Genomic DNA, 19,400 nt, shown 5'->3' with positions numbered 1-19,400 from the left:
AGAGCATGTAGTCTAAACACAACCACAAATCAATCAGTCAATAAAAACACCACATTCATAAATGCTGCAACAACAAAATAAGCTGTTTCTGTTGAACTGTAAAACCCATAATATTCACTATCATGCAGTGCAGACCTACATTATGTATTTTATAAACTGAAGTTAATTTTCAAGTTTAGCAGTTAAATGTTTTACTAAAGTGATAGACCACACTAATAATTGACCACACTTGGCAGCACCACGGCGTCCAAACATGGTCAGCAGGGGGAACACAAGCTATGAAATTCAAGGAAATAATAATAAGAATAATAATAATAATAATAATAATAATAATAATAATAATAATAATAATAATAAAACGTTCTCTTTCATGCCCTAAACCCTCTTCACATGCCTTTGGAGCCACATAGACAGTAATTGGATTTAACTAACAGCTGCCCGTATACGATCCCAGCGCGCTACGACGCAGCTGCAGAAGGTGTTCTGGGTGTGGTTATAATAGGTGAGTGAGGAAGAGACCTCTTTCAGGTGTTTCAGCGTTTCCAGCCTGCGACCTCTGAGGAAAAAACACCGGATTTAAACGGGCAGCAAACAGAGTTTTTACCTCTCCAGACACTGTAGGCTGAAGTCCGACTTTGGGAAAGGGAGCTACTTAACCAAATACCAACAAGCCGGAAGTTTGGGAACCTGTTGCGCCCCAGCTGGAACGGGTTTGGAAGATGCATTCGGCCAGATATGAATACGGAGTAAGTTTAGTCAAATTTGACACTGTGGCTTTCATGTGGGATATTTGGTGCCGACTTCGAGACAATCACTGCAGGTTGAGTTTATCCATAATGAGACGCAGGAGCTGTAGCATGTGCCCAAAGTTTGCTGGGCCTAGATTTGCTGTTGATACCTGTGTGTACTCAGGTTAGGCCTCCATGCGCCGCCTGGTTCACATATCACTCCCGGTCCAGACACACTGACTCGGTCCTCGACAGGTTTGACTTCATGTTCTCTGTTTTTGAAACAGTCTGATGATAAACTCCGCACTGACAGCACGGAGCGCTTGTGTTTCGATGACTGACTAATCTGAGAGGATCAAACCTGAACAGTGAGCTGTTCCTAGTGTGGCCAGTTTGTACAGAGAAATGGAGATTATTATTAAAGATGCCAAGCGATGTGATAAATGATTACGTCATTGTTGGGGATACATCACGTCAGGTTATACTTCCTGTAAGACATTCACACACAAACATGTTTCTTTAAGTTACCAAAGCTCTGCCACATCATTAGAGCACATACTGAAGTCTGTTGGCTTTATACCTAACCTGTATCTCCTGGTTTAGGTCGACGTTTCTTAAAAGCATATGAAACGTTTTATACTCTGGGTCTGATGGTCAAGAGTCGGTCTCTGCTGCTCCAGACAGAAAGAGTCAGACATGTTGTGGTAGTATTGACATAGCTCTTATTTTTCCTGTGAATGTGTGACAGGATGTTGGTCAAATATTACTTTGGGATATTTGAAGCGGAACAGTATAACTGCGTAGCCTCAGTCGATGTGAGTCGTGTAGCTGCTTTAAACACTTTAATCATCATCGTAAGAGACGAGACGAGAAGAAGAATGAAAAACATGTTGAAGTATGTGAGAATACAATGGTGGCATTCTGCATAAACATGAACACAGAGGTGACCAATGAGTCCGATGGCTGCAGGACCGTCACACAGTAGCAGGTGGTCTCTGAAGGTCCTGCTCGAGCTGTCGGGGTGTTGAAGGCTGGCTAACAGTTTGAGCCTCACTCTCTTATCTCCAACCTCCTTCACTGAGTCTAGAGAGCAGAACAGAGCTGGACCTACAGCAGCGTCTCATGGAAATGTGGTGAGGTGGTAGGTAGTGAGGTATTACTCTGACCTTTAACCTTTAACACCTGTTTGTAGGTTTGTAGTGAAGACAACAGCTGCCATTGTAATTCCTGCTTGGGAAAGACTTTTCTTTAGTGTGAACATCTACATTATTCCAGTTGATGAAGCCAATAAACAGGTTGTCCTATTGATTAATTGATTATTGATTAACGATACTATGACACTTAACAATAAATCCTTGCTTTTGTGTTCAATCCTTAAAACATGCTTAAATGTTGAGTGAAAATAGGATTTTGAGAACTGTCCCATGCTTATTTTGTGACGTAGTTCCACAGCAGAGGGGTGTGTGCTCAGAAAACGATCGATGATCAGCTGCCGTGCTGCGTTTCTGCTCTTTCTTGGGTCTTTAATACAGGACACTTGTTTAAATTGCGTAAGTGGGAGGAGGGAAGGTTAAGCATTAACATTTTGTTTCCCACAGTCGGTGAATCAAATGGGAACACTGATTAATGTCGGTCTGTTCTCTGCTCATGTAGTGACTCAGCAGAGAAACTGGGGAGTGATTCGTTAGTCAAGGCCTTATTGTTTCTCTCTTCCTTATTTTTCATCCCACGTTTCAAGGTGGAGTGAATGTCACGTCTGTTTTTTTTGGTTTTGTTTTTGACTCCAGTGAATGACACGGTCAGAAATACTGGTGAAATGTGGACGAATGCTCAGTCGTGTTCACTTTAACACAGGTTAAGTCATTATCAGGACTCACTGGAACAAACTGCAGCACAGCGATAAATTAGCTGCCTCGGACTAATGTTTTGTATGTTCATCTACCCTGTTGACTCTAATGAAGACAGTCCTATTGAAATGTTAGTTGTGCCACAGTCGTCCACTTGTTTCTGTATGCTGGTTGAATTATTTTGTCGTTTCTTTGACACATTTTTTTTAAGACCAATGCATAATGAGATTATTAGGCTGCAGCTGTGTGAACTGACAGGATGACAGTATTGTCAATATAATTATATTAGAATTAGAATCAGCGTTATTGGCCAAGTATGTTGGGCACACAAGAAATATCTAGTCTAGTACGGTGATTCTCAATGTGCTTTGTAGCCAACAGTATATACATATAAGTAAAAAATAAAAAATGGAATCAGTGTCTTGCTCAACATGGCGATGCTGCTTCTGTTACAAGTAGAGACACTGAGGCAGGAGCTGACAGACTGAGACTTGACTTATTGGCTAATACGTGGAAATAAGTGACTGAAGGGCCTTTATTCATTTTGATTTGTTATGGCATGACAGTGTGACACTGAGCTGGCATGCACAGTACCAGCACCCTCAGACTAAATCAGCTAAAAGGAATCATCCATCCTTTATTCATTTCATCACTTACACCCAAAAATGTATTCTGGGATGTAGGCCTGTTACAGGGCTGTGCCTGTAACTACACTAACCATGTGTCCGGCTCCCGTTTACTCTGGGTGGGCTCTAAACATCAGTCGTGTTGGAGTAAACGCGTGACACAAAGAAATAAAACATGATTTATAACCTTTGGAACAAGTAGGAAGCGTTGAGGCTGCAGAAAATGTGTGTCACATCAACACAGTTTGGGAAGTTAAAGGGCAAAGATAATAAAAATAAAAAAAGGCTTTAGTTACAAACACAGCTCATACAGGTAAAATTACGAGTCATGAATCAGTTCCACACCGTTTCCTCTGCTGAGCTGGTTCAGGTAGTTACCTACTAAGATGAGACTAGTTGGCAGTCTATGGTGACTACATATGTGTAGTCAGACAGCTGTTAAATATGTCAAATACTGCACAACAGAAGTATGGTAAATATAAAGCAGCTGTTTATATCTCGGCCCAAATCAGTTTGAAATATCTCTTCGGTCTGCTGTCATTTCCCTTTCCTTATCTCGTTTCATTTCCCTGTCCGTAATCACGTGGCTCACCTGGGAGCTGAAACAAAGCCGCTCACAGAGCTAATGCTTTACGTTTAGTAGCCCTGTCCTCTGTAGTGGTATATAAGGATGTTTTATGTTACTGGGCATTGAAATTTAAGGTCAGCATAACAGATTTGACTGCATAGACAGAGAAAATACTGTATCAGCTGAGTTAATGTCAAACCAAATCAGTAATAATAGTAATAGTTCTTTAATCGGCATTTTAAACCAGAAGCACTTAAATGCTCTAAGTGGTTCTGGTGCCATGAGCTGCTTCTATACTGTCTTTTAGTTTTTACTCCTGTAGTAGTTAATGCAGTCGTCACATGACTGTACTGTAATTGTGTGTACAGTCCAGTACACGGGAATACATTGTTTGCCTGTGCCTCCAAGGTATCCTGAAGTACTGTGAATTAGAATACGTTACGTCTCTACTACAAAGGCAGGGGTGAAGATTAGTATGAGGAATCATTTCATAAAGACCAGTGTTGAAATGACAAATTGTTGTTGCAACTCTGCCTGAGGATGAGCTGCTTTTTGTTTTTGGTTTTAAAACCACACCTCACCGCAGTGTTGTCTTCCTCCTTACTTGTCTGACAGGTCGGGTTACTTTGAAATACTCTGTAGTAACTGACCTCAGTTTGTATGTTCACCAGCGACTTTGAGTCGAGCACCGTTTTACAGGTTGTTCTCTTGTCAGACGGTGTTTTTGTTTGTCCGCACCAGCGTGTTGTGGCTCCTCCTCCTAGTAACAGCACTGAGACAGACACTACTTCCTGTTTCATAATGACACAGAGATATTTTGTGTTAGGAATGAAGGCTGAGATATGATGAAGAGCATGTAATAGTTTTATTAGGGTGTCATCTGGCTGACTGAGAGACAGATAGACCCTGGAGCACTTGCTGACCCCTTCTCTAATGATTCCCCTCATTCTCACCCATGATTGCTGTTCGAGATTCCAATTAGAAAGCATGTGTGGAAGCCAGAGTCGGGTAAGAATGGGCCTTAATTGCCATGAGTTATCATCTAGACTCATGTAATTGAGCCCACATCTTAAGAGGCAGCACATCTGACAAATTGATTTAATACCAAAGTGATTCTCCATCCCTAATGCCAGTGGGGCTTCTTCAGTCATGGGCCGGCATCACTCAGTTCATTGTGTGTTCATTACTAACTGGCCTGGAAATCCTTTTCTCAGTCCGCCCACTTGAGGGGGCTGAACCACAGTTACACTACACCACTGACTCGCACACACACACACACACACACACAGTGGCATGTTCAGAGTGTATCCAGACCCCTCCACTTTCTGCACAGTGTGTTGTAAACTAAATCATTTTCCCTCATACTCATTCACACACTATGGCAAAGTGAAAGTATGTGAGTTTGTTGCTATTGATACACTAAATTATGGTCAGGCACAGCCGGGTGGCCCATGTTTTTGCTGAAGTGTAATCCACTTGTGACACGTACCAAGTCCCAGAATTCCCACAAACACCAAGTCGTGAAATCCAAGGAACTCTTGTGTTCGTGTGATTTAAATTTTGTTTAAATGTAAATTAAGTTAAAAACAATTTCTAAAACAGTGTGTTTCCACAAGCACGGTCCTCTCAATAATTGTTAAATGGAAGAGTTTTGGAACCAGCAGGACTCTTTCTAGACTTGGACCCCAAATTGAGAAGTCAGGGAAGAAAGCCCTGGTCAGTGAGGTGAGCACAATCTTTCTTAGCAGGTTTGTTCCTCTGCTGAGATGGAAAAAACTCCTTTAAGGGCAACTGTCTCGGTAGCACTCCATCACTCTGGTCTTCATGGTAGAGTAGCTGCTTGCAGTTTGTCAGACTCTGTCCTCTGAGCTGCAGTGACAGGGGGATTGGAGAAGACCTGCTCCAGAGTGCACGTGACCTGAGGCTGGAGCAACAGTTCACATTTCAACACAACAATAACCTGAAGCGCACGGCCAAGACGCTGCTGGCTTCACATCCACTCTGTCATAGTCTGAGAGGTTCTGTCAGGAAGAATATAATAAGTCCAGGTGTGTGTTGGTTGTAGAGACGTACCTGCGAAGACCCCCTGCTGTAATTACACACTTCTGTAAATAAGAGATGTCACTTAGATGGTTAGATGTTTTCAGTTTGTCATTCATTATGGGTTACTGAGCACTATGTCAAACCTACAACACAAAGCGCAGGTGTCTCAATATTTTCTGAAGGTTTGAGTGTGGGAGCTGTGTCATATTCACCAGTCTGGTTGGGCCAGTTTTGAAATCACAAACTGCCTGTTTGAACTTGTCACTTTAGGGAAAATGTTGTAAGACATTTCAAATCATTTGCATTTTGCTTTGTGTCTTATTGTTTCATAGTCTAGTGATGCAGTTGACAGTTGCACACTGTCTCCAAATGTATATTATAACATACAGTTAGTTAATAAAACACATCTGAGTGTTCTGCATTGTCATTTATACACAGTTTGGCTGTTACATAATAAATATCTTAACTTTTTGACATTATTTTGAAACCCTCTTCATACTTCCTGTATGTTTGTTGACTTTTGTCCTTTTTAATTTGCAGCGGGGCCACAGCGGCCCTCAGGAGCGGATCGACTTCTTATCCAGCAAAGAGAAGAAGCCTCAAAAGCGGAACACCGGAGTCATAATCGGGGTCCTTGTGGCTCTTCTTATTCTTGCAGCTGTTGCAGCCTTTCTAATTTGGCTGTTTGTCTGTGAGTATAATAACAAATTTCCCTCCATCACCCACAATAAAGACTTGAAGTGCAGTGTATCTATCCAGGCTAATCTTGGTAGAGTTGAATGAGAAATTCTGCATTTTCACATCACTAACAAAAGCTCGTGCCAAGACGGACTAAACATCAGACAGGTGGATCATTGTGAGTTGCTGTGAGAGCTCAGCTCTTTGATATAGGGGGTGTAAGAGCTGCTTGTTTGGACTCTGTAATGTCCCATTGGTGTTAGTCTATGTGACAGCTCTGACTATCTCCTTTAATAATGCAGAGCAGAAAAATGTCAACGAGTCTGTGGCACAGCTTCCCTGCCATTTAAATGACTCATTTACACATGCGGCAAAAAAAAAAACAAAAAAAAGCCTCTGAAGTCTTGATAAACAGCCTCTCGATTCCACTGGCTGTTTTTAATTGCTCTGAGAGCCGAGTAGTGTTCTCACTGTGGGCTCACGCCGTGCACTTTAAAATAGTGCTTCAAGGCCTTTTTTCAACCTCAAGACTCCTCTTTCATCAGCGGCGGCTATCTTACAGCGTTTTGTTGATCAAACACCTAACTCTCATCTGCATCTCTCCTCCAAGTTAAAGGTACTGATTCAGAAGGCACCATCAGTAAACATCTCATCCCATCACAAGAGGTCTTCAGTGGGTACATGCAGGCTGATATACCATATGACCAGAAGCTGGAGGATCCCAGTACTAAAGAATTTGAGGATTCGGCACGTAACCTGCAGGCAATTGTGAGTTTGATTCCAAAGAAGATGGCGTTCCTGTTTTTGTTGCTGTTCCCTGACCTGCAGTGTTGAAGTGTTTTTAGCACAGCATCAGTTCTGTTCTCTCACTAAGAATTAGCCGTGGACCTTGTTTGACGTTATGGAAATGCTTTTTAAATGTGCCCCTCCCAGTGCACAGAAACTGCTGAAGGCACATCTGTGTGGGTGGAATAAAACATTGTACGTTCCCTTGGTAATACCCTCAACAGCATCTCCTCACATTGGAAGCCGCTGAGATGTTACTAGCACCGCTTAGGTGTGTTTTGAAAACAAAAAGTCCTCCCTTAAAAACCCATCAGCCACACACTTCCTCAGCAGAAAGTGTGTGAGGACAGAAATGTAAAATAACTGGACGACTTAACTGGTCATTTAAAACCTGGAGATGCTTATTTTGTGCGAATTGACCACTTTGTGCTTTGAACAATCCTCTTCCTCTCCCATCATATCAATGTCTGCTTTTACCACTGACCATTCAAACAAACTCTGTTATAGAAATGTATAATTTCATTGCCACCGTGTTTGAAACAGTTCACAGCTCTGTGCCGCTGAAGGCAAGACAGTTAATTGAGAGCCCTATAGTTATGTGCTATTTGCATGTAAGGCTGTTTTTTTTTAATGTTGACATGCTAATTTGTACTTTGTCTTTAGGCAGACAAGCAGAAATCATGTACTTGCTCTGTTCAGTAAAAAAAACAAAACATCAAATCCGTTTTCTCTTCACAGCTGGAGGAGGCATTCAAGAAAGATCCATTTCTCTCAAAATACTACACTACCTCCGTGGTCACTGCGTTCAGGTACTGTCGAGTTCTGGAGGAGTGACATGTTGTGTATCAGAGCTGCACCACACAGAGCTTAATCCAAATCACATATGTTGTTGCTGCTTCTGACTGAACTCTGTATGTTCTTCATTCCCACCTCTGTCCGTTTCTCTTACGTCTCTCCTTGCAGCAATCCGGGCGTGAAAGCCTACTACTGGTCCCAGTTTGACATTCCAGTGAGTGACCTGGAGATGGTGCCGGAGTTCTCGGAGGAGCGGGTGTCGCAGGCACTGAATGGCTTTATTCGTCAGCGCACCGTCACGAATATCAGTGGGAATATCAAGATCAGTAAAATCACTGTTGCACGTAGGTGCCACCAGACTGACTGCGGATTATGACATTTGACACCCAGCGAGGACAAAACACTGTGAATCTGGATTTGGGTTCCTGTGCTTTGTATTTGTTTTATATGAACTAACTTGTGATGATAGATGATAACAGTTAAGTCAGTCCTCTCTGCTTGTATTGCATCTGAGATTGCACTTTTTATGCTCTTTGGATCCTCTAATGATATTAGCTGGGCCACAGCCTGGCTTCAGACAGCCATTTTTCTATTTTCTGTCTTCTCAGCATTCACATTGAATTTGTCCACACACTGGCCACCAGCCAAGCACTGGGCCTGTGACTCAGTGGTTTTGGTCCTCTTTAAAATGATTTCTGTGGGTATGATTTGATGTTGCTGTCCTATATAGTTAGACAGAGATGCATAGGTTGCTGCTGTAGGACAGGGTGAGATGGAGCACAAAGTGCTACACACCATCACCAATTCCCTTAACCGCAGGGAAATGGAACAGAAAATGCACAACCCAAATATTTTAGGCTCATGCATCAAATTCTATCAGCCTCCTAACTTTTCTCCTGTTTCTCTGCCGTTCTGTCTCCAGACATAGATTCACGCATGGCCAAGGACCCCAAAGCTGGTGAGTGTAGCATGTCCCAGTTCAATCACTCCCAGCTGTGATTTTCCAGCTGGCTAGATGTTCACCCTCCTGCCAGTCTGTAACGAATGGCTGACCTGGCCTTTACTGTGCATCTGTTGTGCTAGTCTCTCTGGATCCATATAAAGATGGATATATTTAATTAATAAAGTTAAGAGACAAGTAAAACTTAGAAATTGACACCTGCCTTTGTTGTAATCTAACCTGAGCTGCCATTTCGTACATTCAGCATCCCACCAAACATAAGCTGCTGTTTGTTATTGATTTATCAGGTTTTATTTAATTTAATTGACTTTAAAATACTTTCACCAAGTTTCCAGTCTGTGCTCGTGGTGTGATATAACCGATGTTATTTCCAACAGGGTGTTTTGATTTTCTGCAAGCTGAAGAGAAGGTGAAGAAGTTCACGTCTCCAGGCTACCCCAGAGCCTACCCCACCAAATCACGGTGTCAGTGGCAAATCCGAGCTCCGGCAGACTTTGCCATATCTGTCAGTTTCCCTTTTTTCAACATTGAGGACGACTGCTCAGATGACTTCGTCTCCATCTATGACTCTTTGAGCCCGGACTATTCTCAGGCCATCACAGAGTAAGTCATGAGGATGTGAATGTCCCCATGGTTCAGAAAAGATGTTGGTCATGTTATGAAGTCACACTGATGTCCTTTAAATATTAAATCTGTCTGGATGGACCAGATCCTTCCACCACACTATAGTTCTGGGGTTCCCAAAGTGGAGGGCAGGACCCCTAGGTGGGGCACAGAGCTATTGGGGGTGATAGCATAACAAAATGCTACAAAATGAGTCTTCACCAACTCAAACCACATCTTCCAAAGCAAAAACAAGGTTCCTTTGGGAATCACTGCTGTGGTTTTTATTAGCAGTAGGCAGTGAAATGGTTTTGGCATAGCTGCCTCCGTCTTTTTATTTATTTTTTTAAATTTAAAACAAAACCCATTGATTGGCTGTGTTTCCTTACAGTAGGCCTACGTCTAATTGCGAGTCGAATCACATTCATATTTTGCCTTAAACCTTGGCAGCAGGTTTTATCTGATAGGGCTCAACCAATGTTTGTCTCGTTCATGGAGCCTTGAAGATCAGAGAGAGGGCTGTTGTGGTTCTGCATGATTCCCAGAGGGCAGCCGACACGAATGACTGACTGAAACGTTGCAGCATTTAAGAGTAAAATCTGTTTTGATGTGGGTAGAAAACATGCTCCACTTCATTCCTTTCACTGGCTTTCAACTTTTTTTTGGCCCTGAAGCCTCTAGCTCCACATGTCCCATTTTATTGTTAACTTTTCAGACCTCAGTGAGATTGAGTTGACTTAAAAAGACCTTTTGCTTTCACATCTGTGAAAGGTGCCAACCTGAGTCCTGCTATACAGCTATGTTTAATTCCACTGTGTCTATGATGGAGGGGGGTGATTCTGAAACTACAGGCTCTTAAATGCAACATCACTTGTAGCTGCAGGCAGTTTTAGACGCAGAAACCATTGCCAAACAAATATGCATTACCAAGTGATGCATAAAATGATTGTAATGGTTGAGCGATCAGCTTTATCCAAGGTGACATAAGGTTTATGAGAGCCATAATATAATACTCTATAATGACATTATTCTACTGGAGGTGGATGTATTGCTGCTCTTGCCGCATCGTTCACACCTCCACGGCTCTGCCACCAGCACTGCCGAAACTTTTTTGCTAATGTTCCTAATGTCTGACGTTGAATCTCTGCATAAGCAATATCAGTTCAGTGCTGGCACACCTCTCCTTATTTATCATTTTCTCTACCTCTCCCTTATATATTGATTTTGTTTCAAATTATTTTTTTCTTAAAGCATTTTAAACTTGTTTGCTGAATTGATGTTTTAGTGCTTCTGACTAAAAGGCATTCCAGCTGTAATTGATTTCCTTAAGTGTTGCACATCCGAAGGAACAGTACAGCTCCTTCACTAAATGAATAAGACATTCATCTTATGCCTCATGGTTGTATTTGCTAGGATTTCTTTCTTTTTTTTTATTTATTTCTTTATTTTCTCTGGATCTGTTGTCGTACCTGTTCTGTTTTGATTGACTGCTCACTTTTCTTTCACAGGAAGTGTGGTCAGAGACCCCCCTCCAATCCTCTAGAGGTGGTGTCATCCAGCAACATTATGCTGATTACCTTTGTCACTGACGCTGATGTCCAGAAGTCTGGATTTGAAGCAGAGTACAAAGTCGTCCCCCTGTCTAGTGGTAATTAAATATTCACAGCACTTAACGTTATTCATTTGCCAGCTGCATTCTTTGTCATCACAAATGATAATGGATAATGTTTGCAGGAGTGTGAATATATGACATGTTCTTTTTCAGTGAACACCTGTGGTGGGGTCCTGTCTCAAAACGAAGGAGTCTTTACGTCCCCACTTCACCCCAGCTTCTACCCTCCTTCTGTAGATTGCAAATGGACCATTCAGGTTTGTAATGCTGCTCCTCTCCCTGGCCACCCCCTCCTCTGCCACTATCCGTAGCCTGCCATGAGAGGATTGCTGAGGCAGCACTGTAGAAGCCAAGCTGTTCAGTACCTCTTCTATCTTCATTTCACAGACGGCTCTTGCTGCTGCAGCTCTGGCTGAACCACAGTGTTTTGTGTGTCTGTCCAGTGCCTGTTTGGGTGTGTTGCATTTTGTATGCATGCATTTGCGTGGGATGCACATGCATGTCTTTGTGCACAGGTGGAAGAGTGACATGCATGATAAAATAGGCTTGTTATGAAGTGACCATCTCATCCTCTATGCTGTAGGTCCCTGATGGGAAGAAGGTGCGGGTGAAGTTCACCATGTTCCGGGTAAAAGAGCCTGGGGTGGACGTTCGTTTGTGTCACAAGGACTATGTGGAGATTATGGGCACCAAGTAAGACCTAGCTCAGTGTAATGTAATCTGTGTGTGTGTGCAGTGAAGGAAAATTCCAGTCTTACACAACCTTGGTCGTCTTTCCAGCATTTTGGCGTGTACCTATCATCACTAAATAAAAGCATTGTTCTCTAAAGTGGCCAAACTGAAAGATGAGCAGTCATGCAGATTTTAACCGTTATGGAAATACTCTTTAAAAATGCCCCTTTCAGGCTGACCTATGTGGGAGAGAAAACTAAATGGGCAAAATGAAACCTCAACAATCCATCCATCAGTTAACAGCCAGACATCCTGGTTCAGCTCTGAGCTGTTGTATTTCCCATGTAATAACTGGCTTTTAAGGTTTTACTTCCAAATAAAATCGGACATGATCTAATCATGTTGTCTGACATTGTTTTATCATCGTTTTCCTTTTCTCTAATCCCAGCAATTGCTTCAACATTGTCATCACTAAAAGAGCAAAAATAAACCTCACTTTTTCTTTGAAAATCGGACATTTACTGTAGGTACTGCGGAGAAATGTCCTCTTTGGCTCTGACCAGTGACAGCAACGTCCTAGAAGTGAACTTCCACTCTGATAAATCCTATACCGACAAAGGCTTCAGTGCTGAGTACAGCGCCTACGACCCCCAAGACCGTGAGTAAAATCTTATCCCCCGTCCATGTTTACGTAACACTTAGTGAGACGGGGGGGAGTATTGGGATGTGACAGTGACACTCATAGCCTGCTATTAACCAGCGGGCTGGGAAGAAACTGTGTAGTTTGAGAGAGTCTGCGAGACGGCAGCTGACTGACAGTCAAATAGAGCTGTTTAGCGATGGAGGCTTAGAAAAGGCAGCAGTGAAAGTCAAGAGCTGGACTAATCATCGGAGAGCTTGTTTATAGGGTCCGTTTTATTTGCCACTGTCAGTCATGAGCACTCTGCTTTCAATTCCCTGCACTCTTTATGTTGTCTCCCAGTTTGCTCCAAATGGATTTATAATTGCTCTGATCAACAGGGACAAGCTTTGCAAACATGATGGATGTTGTGAACATACACTGTCACTCCCACTTGCTCAGTCTTTCTCTCCTGTTTCCTTTTGTTTCCCTTGTCTTTTTCCTGTTTTGGTGAGCAGCTTGCCCTAATCAGTTCGCCTGTGCCTCTGGCATCTGCATCAACAAAGAGCTGAGGTGTGATGGCTGGAACGACTGTGGTGATATGAGCGATGAGAAGATGTGCCGTAAGTCCTCCCTTGACCCATCCACACCTTTTCTATGTCTTCACCTTATGTTTAATCCTCTTCTCAGCTCAGTAGTTTTGTAATAGTAGTGTGAAATGCTACTTTCTTGTATAAGATGAGCAAATTGATACCACTCCTGTATTTGTCTTATAAATAGAAGGCAAGCATCCAGCTTTGAAAGTGGAAAATGTGTTAATGGCTACTGGCCTTGTCCAAATGACAAAATCTAAAGTGGAAAAAGACCAGCTGCAGCTTTATAGGTGTTACAGTACATTTGACTGTTTCTTAATGTCGATTCTTATCTGCGATGTGAAGTTACCAGACTTTATGAAGTTCCTGAGAACGGTCTCACACTAATCTGATCCTAATCTGATCTAACTTAAACTACAAACATTATCTTTCTGTGTAGTTGTCTTTTTTTTGCTGAACATCCCTTTTCCAAAAAACTGATATTGACATGTTGGTAATAGAAATGCACTTCACAGAGTGCGGGGTCGACCAGTTTGCCTGCGACAATGGCCTGTGCAAACCGAAAATGTGGGTGTGCGACCGCTCCAATGACTGCGGCGATGGGAGCGATGAGAAACGATGCAGTACGTATTCCTATTCCTATCTAATGCTATGCTAATTGCGCTAACATTAAAGGAACATCACTGCTAATGCTCTGGTCACTGACTCCTGGGCTGTGAACAGTCATTATTCTATCACTAATGGAGTTTGTTTGAAGCCTTGCCCAATTTTCTCAGCAGCCTCCAGGCACTTAATCATGTGCAGCACACGAGCAGAAGAACAGAGACAGGTGTTAATGTCCACCATGTCCTGTACAGCTAATGTCCTTCTGAAGCTTATTGGCTTATTTCTTTATTCAGCCCTCATCTTTATTTTATTATAATTATTATTTTGTTATAATGTTATCACTGCCTCTGTTTCTTTGCCTGCAGGTTGTGAGGGGAACGAATGGCGCTGTGGAAATGGAGTTTGTCTGCCCCAGGACGTCGTCTGTGACGATAAGCAGGACTGTATAGACGGAAGCGACGAGGCTTCTTGCGAAGGCTGTAAGTGGCAGCATTTCTTTTTCTTTTTATTTGTCTTCCTAGCCAGTCAGGATTTATAAGCATGTTACACAAACCATTAAGCAATTAACCTTCAGCCACAGCTCAGCAGAGTTTCTGCAGCACTGGAGAGTTAAAAAAGGAGACTTTAGGAGTATTTTTTGATGTACTGTCTTTTTCACTTTTTAATTTCCTCCTGCTCTCCACTTCAGTCTTTACCCATTTCTTTTTCACTCACTGACTGTGTCACACACAGAGGGCACTCTTGCATTTTCTTTTTGATTTTCACTTCTGTGAATAAAGAGGGATATTAGACCTCAGCCCCAATCAATACGCCCAATCAATGCAGTCTGCTCCTCAATCACTATGCATTGTTCATTCAAGCCTCACTTTGAAGCCTCGCTGATTGCATAGTATTTTACTGCTTAAGCTTAGCAGTGCTCTAACACTTTGTTTGAAATGTGCTATATGTTTTGATCTTGGGATCTGTCTCCACCTCACTGCAGCTAAAAGCACCTGCTCTGAGTTCAGCTTCAAGTGTGAGAACGGCGAATGTGTCAACAAGGTGAATGCCGAATGTGACCGTGTCAGCGACTGCGCCGACAACTCGGATGAGGCCTATTGTAGTAAGAAATGATTTGATCTCTTTTACCTTTACGTTATTCTGCTTTTTTTTTCTCTTTCTAACATGTAAAATGGATCTAATCTCTTCCGTGTCATTCAAACTAGATTACAGAAGAGTTGGGTTCAACTCCACATTAGTTTGTCTGATAAAAAGAGCCCCGAGCCTTGACTGCAATATTTATTTCATTCTTCTTTGAAAGCAGCTCTTGTCATCTCTGAGGTTTTTGTTTTTTCCTCTCCATTTAAGCCTCAGGGTCTGTCTGTATTTTTTTTTTTTTAACTCTGTTTTTTGATCTGCTAATATGCCAGTGTGTATTGGCTTTCTAAAGATGCATAGTAGCTCACAGGCCATTGTCATGATGATTTCAAGTCAACTTAATCTCATTTTCATTTTTAAAAAAAAATTTTAGCTCGTTCTTGCCGTGTCACCTAGCGAGCCCACCTGAGACCCCTCCTCTGTCGTTACCATCTCTTTCAATAACAGATTGTGGCACCAGGCCCTATAAGCTGAACCGTATCGTAGGAGGGCAGAATGCTGAGCTGGGAGAGTGGCCCTGGCAGGTCAGCCTTCACTTCCTCACCCAGGGGCATGTTTGTGGTGCCTCCATCATCTCTGAAAAGTGGCTCCTTTCAGCTTCCCATTGCTTTGTCACCAACAACCCAAAGTGAGTCCCAGCCTGAACATCTGTAACGGTCGTACACATGTGGAGCTCAGGACTGTACTGTATAAAATGTGAGACCAGTTCACTCCCATATAGTTTAGTCTCTAAACTCTTGTTTTCATTATGTTGTATTATCTAAAAACATCTTGTCAGGTCTCATTTTCAATATTCTCATATACATTTTGCTGCAAAAGAAACTGAACTGTGCCAAATTCAGGACCTTTTCATATAAAGATTGTCCAATCTGAAAATTGGCCCCTGATGAGTGGGGCCCGGGGCCTAAATTTACATCTCATCCATGAAAACATGCAGCTGTAGTCATCATTGTGTCCTGTAGGTGGAGCACAAACCATGCTGTTCTACCTCAGGCAGGGAATATGGTTTTATTTTTCCCATGTATTCACTGCTAGTGTTGGTACTGTGTGTACAGAATGTCATTATTTAACTTGTAAACATTTTCTAGATTACTTGTGGAAGTCACTGCATAGATTTTCTTTACTGTTAAGTACTATATGCCGTTACGGGTAGCAAAACTATGAAGATTGAGTGTCGCGCTCCAAATAACATCTTTGTGTTTCTTATGTTCAGTTTTTATTGAGACTGTTAGAGCAGTCATCTTTCAGGCTGTAGTTTATAGGGTGTTATTTCAGATTGCATTATAGCTGTTAAGTAAATCATCATCATCATCCTTCTGATACAGTCTCAGTGAACCTTATAACCCACTGTAAAAACAAACAAAAAGCATATACTGCGGTGCTGTTTGCTGTATTGGGATGCATATGTGTTTATATTCCAATCACCCAAACTGTGTCCTGCATGTAAAGAGATCTAACCTTTGACCCATGATGCTGTACACACCACTTCAGGAACCATGACGCAGCCAACTGGCTGACCTACAGTGGCATGCAAGCTCAGTTCAAGCAGGATGGCGTAGAGCGGCGCACTTTGAAAAGGATCATCACCCACCCGGATTACAACCAGATGACCTATGACTATGACATCGCACTGCTGGAGCTCAATGAGCCACTGAAGTTCAGTAACACCATCCAGCCCATCTGCCTACCCTCTTCCTCCCACGTCTTCCCTTCAGGCATGTCCTGCTGGGTCACGGGCTGGGGCGCGCTTCGAGAAGGAGGTATTATGTATGAACTTACGGTTCTGGGTGGAACTGTAACTTTTTATTGTAAAACTTTTCTCCCTGTTGTTCTTCAATTACGATTGACCTACTCTACAACTCTGTTTTCCCTTTAAGTGTCAAAATTAAGACAGCCACTCCTCCCCTCCTCTTCATAATGAGCTGTTCATCTGTCCTTCATCTTATTTCTCCCTCTATTTATCTCTTTCTCATTTCATTGTCTTCTTCGATTGCTTTAATTTCACTCCCATTTGTTTGTGTCATGCTTGTCTTCCACTCAACCCTCTCTCTCTTTTCTCTCATCTTCCCTGTTCCATTAAGTCTTCTTCCATATCCGTCTATCGGGACAGACGTTAGTTCTCCTGGGAAGCCTCTTAAACCTTCATTTGCTAACAGTGATCCAGCCCATTAACACCTTGGATGTTAGCACCAAACACAGAGGTCACATGGCAGAGTGCTGACCCCCCTTGCCCTGCTTTTGTAGGCCAAGCAACACAGCTGCTGCAGAAGGCATCTGTGAAAATCATCAATGACACGGTGTGTAACGTGGTCACAGAGGGCCAAGTCACCTCCAGGATGCTCTGCAGTGGATTCTTGGCTGGAGGAGTTGACGCATGCCAGGTGAGACCAGAAAAGAGTAAAAGGCGCTGATAGAGGTTTTCACAATCAAAGCTCACTGTAATAACTGTTCTCCCCTGGCCATACTCACCAGGGAGACTCTGGAGGGCCCTTGGCGTGTTTCGAGGAGAGTGGGAAGTGGTTCCAGTCTGGCATTGTGAGCTGGGGTGAGGGCTGTGCTCGTCGCAACAAGCCCGGCGTCTACACACGCCTCACCAAGCTGAGAGGCTGGATCAAGAAGGAGACGGGGATTTGATGATGTTGTAAGTAACAGGGAGCTGATGCAGAGTGGGGAACAACATCAGAGTGCTAAAAATAATGGAGAAGGAACATTAGTCTAATTGAGAACAGTTGTTCCTTTTAGCCACAGACTGAGTACACTTTCACATGGACTCAGATACTCATACTTCAGAGCACTTTATCTGGTAGCCAACCCTGTTTTTCCCCATTCCTCCCTCTCACACTTCACCTACACACAAACCAAGGTGACTCAGACCTATATTGTTTTTAAAAGGTGTAAATCAACATAGTGTCTTTTACCTCCATCCATCCAAGTTTTACTTGTGCAAATCACAAAATACGTATATTCTGGGCATCATTTTCCCAGTATTTGTAAAGTGTAATATTTGAAGATAGATAGATAGACTTTGAACATTTTTAAAATGTTTTTAACTCTTACTGTTACTGTATGTATTCACGAATGGAAGAGATGCCTTCATCCTCTTTGGCTGCAGCGAGTTCTGCATCTCGCCAGTGGGCTCGTGCTGTAGATGGCTATAAATTTTGGGATATGTTTTTATCCAATATCTTGAAGGACCATAATGCTCGTTTCCGCCTATTTGATACAAAAATACGTAACGGCGGAGCCTTTTCCATAACATGGCGTTGGTTTTCCAATCGATTAAAGCATGTTTATGTGTTTATCTGCAAGGCAGCCATTAGTATGTCTTCATCAGTAAAACATCAAGTATCAACTTGTATTATTATGTGATGATAATTGAAGTTTGACATTAAAAAAAAAACAAACCCCACATAAACAAGGTGGTGCTGTTATGTGTGTGGTTACATTTTCATATTATACTAAAATTAATGAAAAACAGACGCTGCCCTGGAAGCAGAAAATGCATTGATCAGCTTAGAAGGTTTGGAAAATGTCCAGCAGTAATTTTAAATACACCAGATTTTTTACTCGGTGGACTCAAACAGGTGAAACGTGGTCTTGGAAAAATGCTGATCTGAGACTGAAGTAATGCTGAAGTTTAAAATTGTTCTTGTTTGGGTGAGTGAGTTGATTATATCCAGTTGGTTTCTATGCAGGTCTCTAGCCAAGCTCAGGATGATTGTGGTCTTCAGACACACAGAAATCAGAAACCACTGAAGTTTCCTCATGTTACCAGAGCAATGCAATTAGTTTTTATCCCCGTCAGATTTTCCTCTTTGGTCACAAACACGATTTGACTGGATTGTTTTGTTTATTGTATTTGCCTAAATCTCAGACTTATGCTGGAAATTTTATATTCTGGATAGTCAAGCCAAACACAAAAGTATTTTATATATATATATATATATATATATATATATATATATATTTAAAAACATACACTTTTTGATTAGTTCCAGGGAGTCTTAAACTTAAACTATGTAAGTGTAAATATGTATTTTTCAGAAAGTCGGGAGTGGCCACAACTTTTCTAAGATCTTTTCAGCAGCATTATACACTGTGACTATGATTTTGGTTTATGGATGTTATATCTCTGACATGTTTGTATATGTTTTTATATAAAAGAGTCTTGATAATAAAAAAGCTTTTATCTGATTCCTTATTAACTAATGGCATTGCTTGTATTATTATTATTTGTCTTGCTTTGTGTTATGTTGTGCATGTTAAATGTATGTCTTGTGAGACCAAGTCCCATCTCACAGTACAGTTGTGATGCAGATGTGACTCTCGTCCCCATTGGGGAACAGAGGTGACACGATGAGCTCAGTCAAATAATACCTGTCTTTGTCACAGCTCTATCCCGTTATCCTATGAGATGGGCACAGCGGCCTCAGGAGGTGGAAACACATACAGTGGGGGTTCTACTGTCTCATCTGTCTTAATTAAAAAGCAGCGCATCACTGGGGGAATAGGAAAATCAACATAGA

At 42.1% G+C, this 19,400-nt stretch overlaps 1 protein-coding gene across 3 annotated transcripts; it reads left to right on the top strand.

The window, feature by feature from the left end:
- Positions 1 to 486: 486 nt before the first annotated feature.
- On the top strand, positions 487 to 19,079 carry st14 (ST14 transmembrane serine protease matriptase). Of its 3 annotated transcripts, none has more exons than XM_026293446.1 (19): positions 487 to 746; positions 6,353 to 6,503; positions 7,101 to 7,258; positions 8,015 to 8,085; positions 8,240 to 8,415; positions 8,994 to 9,029; positions 9,410 to 9,635; positions 11,144 to 11,283; positions 11,401 to 11,504; positions 11,831 to 11,940; positions 12,447 to 12,577; positions 13,057 to 13,161; positions 13,647 to 13,754; positions 14,103 to 14,216; positions 14,720 to 14,839; positions 15,322 to 15,502; positions 16,366 to 16,634; positions 17,119 to 17,255; positions 17,347 to 19,079. In XM_026293446.1, exons 1-19 carry the CDS (start codon positions 720 to 722, stop codon positions 17,506 to 17,508), a joined length of 2,526 nt encoding a protein of 841 aa, XP_026149231.1. In that variant the 5' UTR covers positions 487 to 719; the 3' UTR covers positions 17,509 to 19,079. The 3 variants fall into 3 exon arrangements, with proteins under 3 accessions (XP_026149231.1, XP_026149230.1, XP_026149232.1); XM_026293445.1 differs by having other exon boundaries at positions 13,632 to 13,754; XM_026293447.1 differs by lacking the exon at positions 487 to 746 and adding an exon at positions 1,556 to 1,861 and having other exon boundaries at positions 13,632 to 13,754.
- Positions 19,080 to 19,400: the final 321 nt, after the last annotated feature.

Source organism: Mastacembelus armatus, chromosome 16 (genome assembly GCF_900324485.2).
Source record: "Mastacembelus armatus chromosome 16, fMasArm1.2, whole genome shotgun sequence".
NCBI classification, from domain to species: domain Eukaryota; kingdom Metazoa; phylum Chordata; class Actinopteri; order Synbranchiformes; family Mastacembelidae; genus Mastacembelus; species Mastacembelus armatus.
Note: the sequence above shows the minus strand (reverse complement) of the source record. Positions and strands in the feature narration are given on the sequence as shown.

Excerpts from the sequence above, each read along its gene's own strand:
- st14 (XM_026293445.1), top strand. The coding sequence starts at position 720 with ATGCATTCGGCCAGATATGAATACGGA. Across the intron at positions 747-6,352 it reads CGGCCAGATATGAATACGGA|CGGGGCCACAGCGGCCCTCA; the intron begins GTAAGTTTAGTC and ends TTTAATTTGCAG. Across the intron at positions 12,578-13,056 it reads CGCCTACGACCCCCAAGACC|CTTGCCCTAATCAGTTCGCC; the intron begins GTGAGTAAAATC and ends TTTGGTGAGCAG.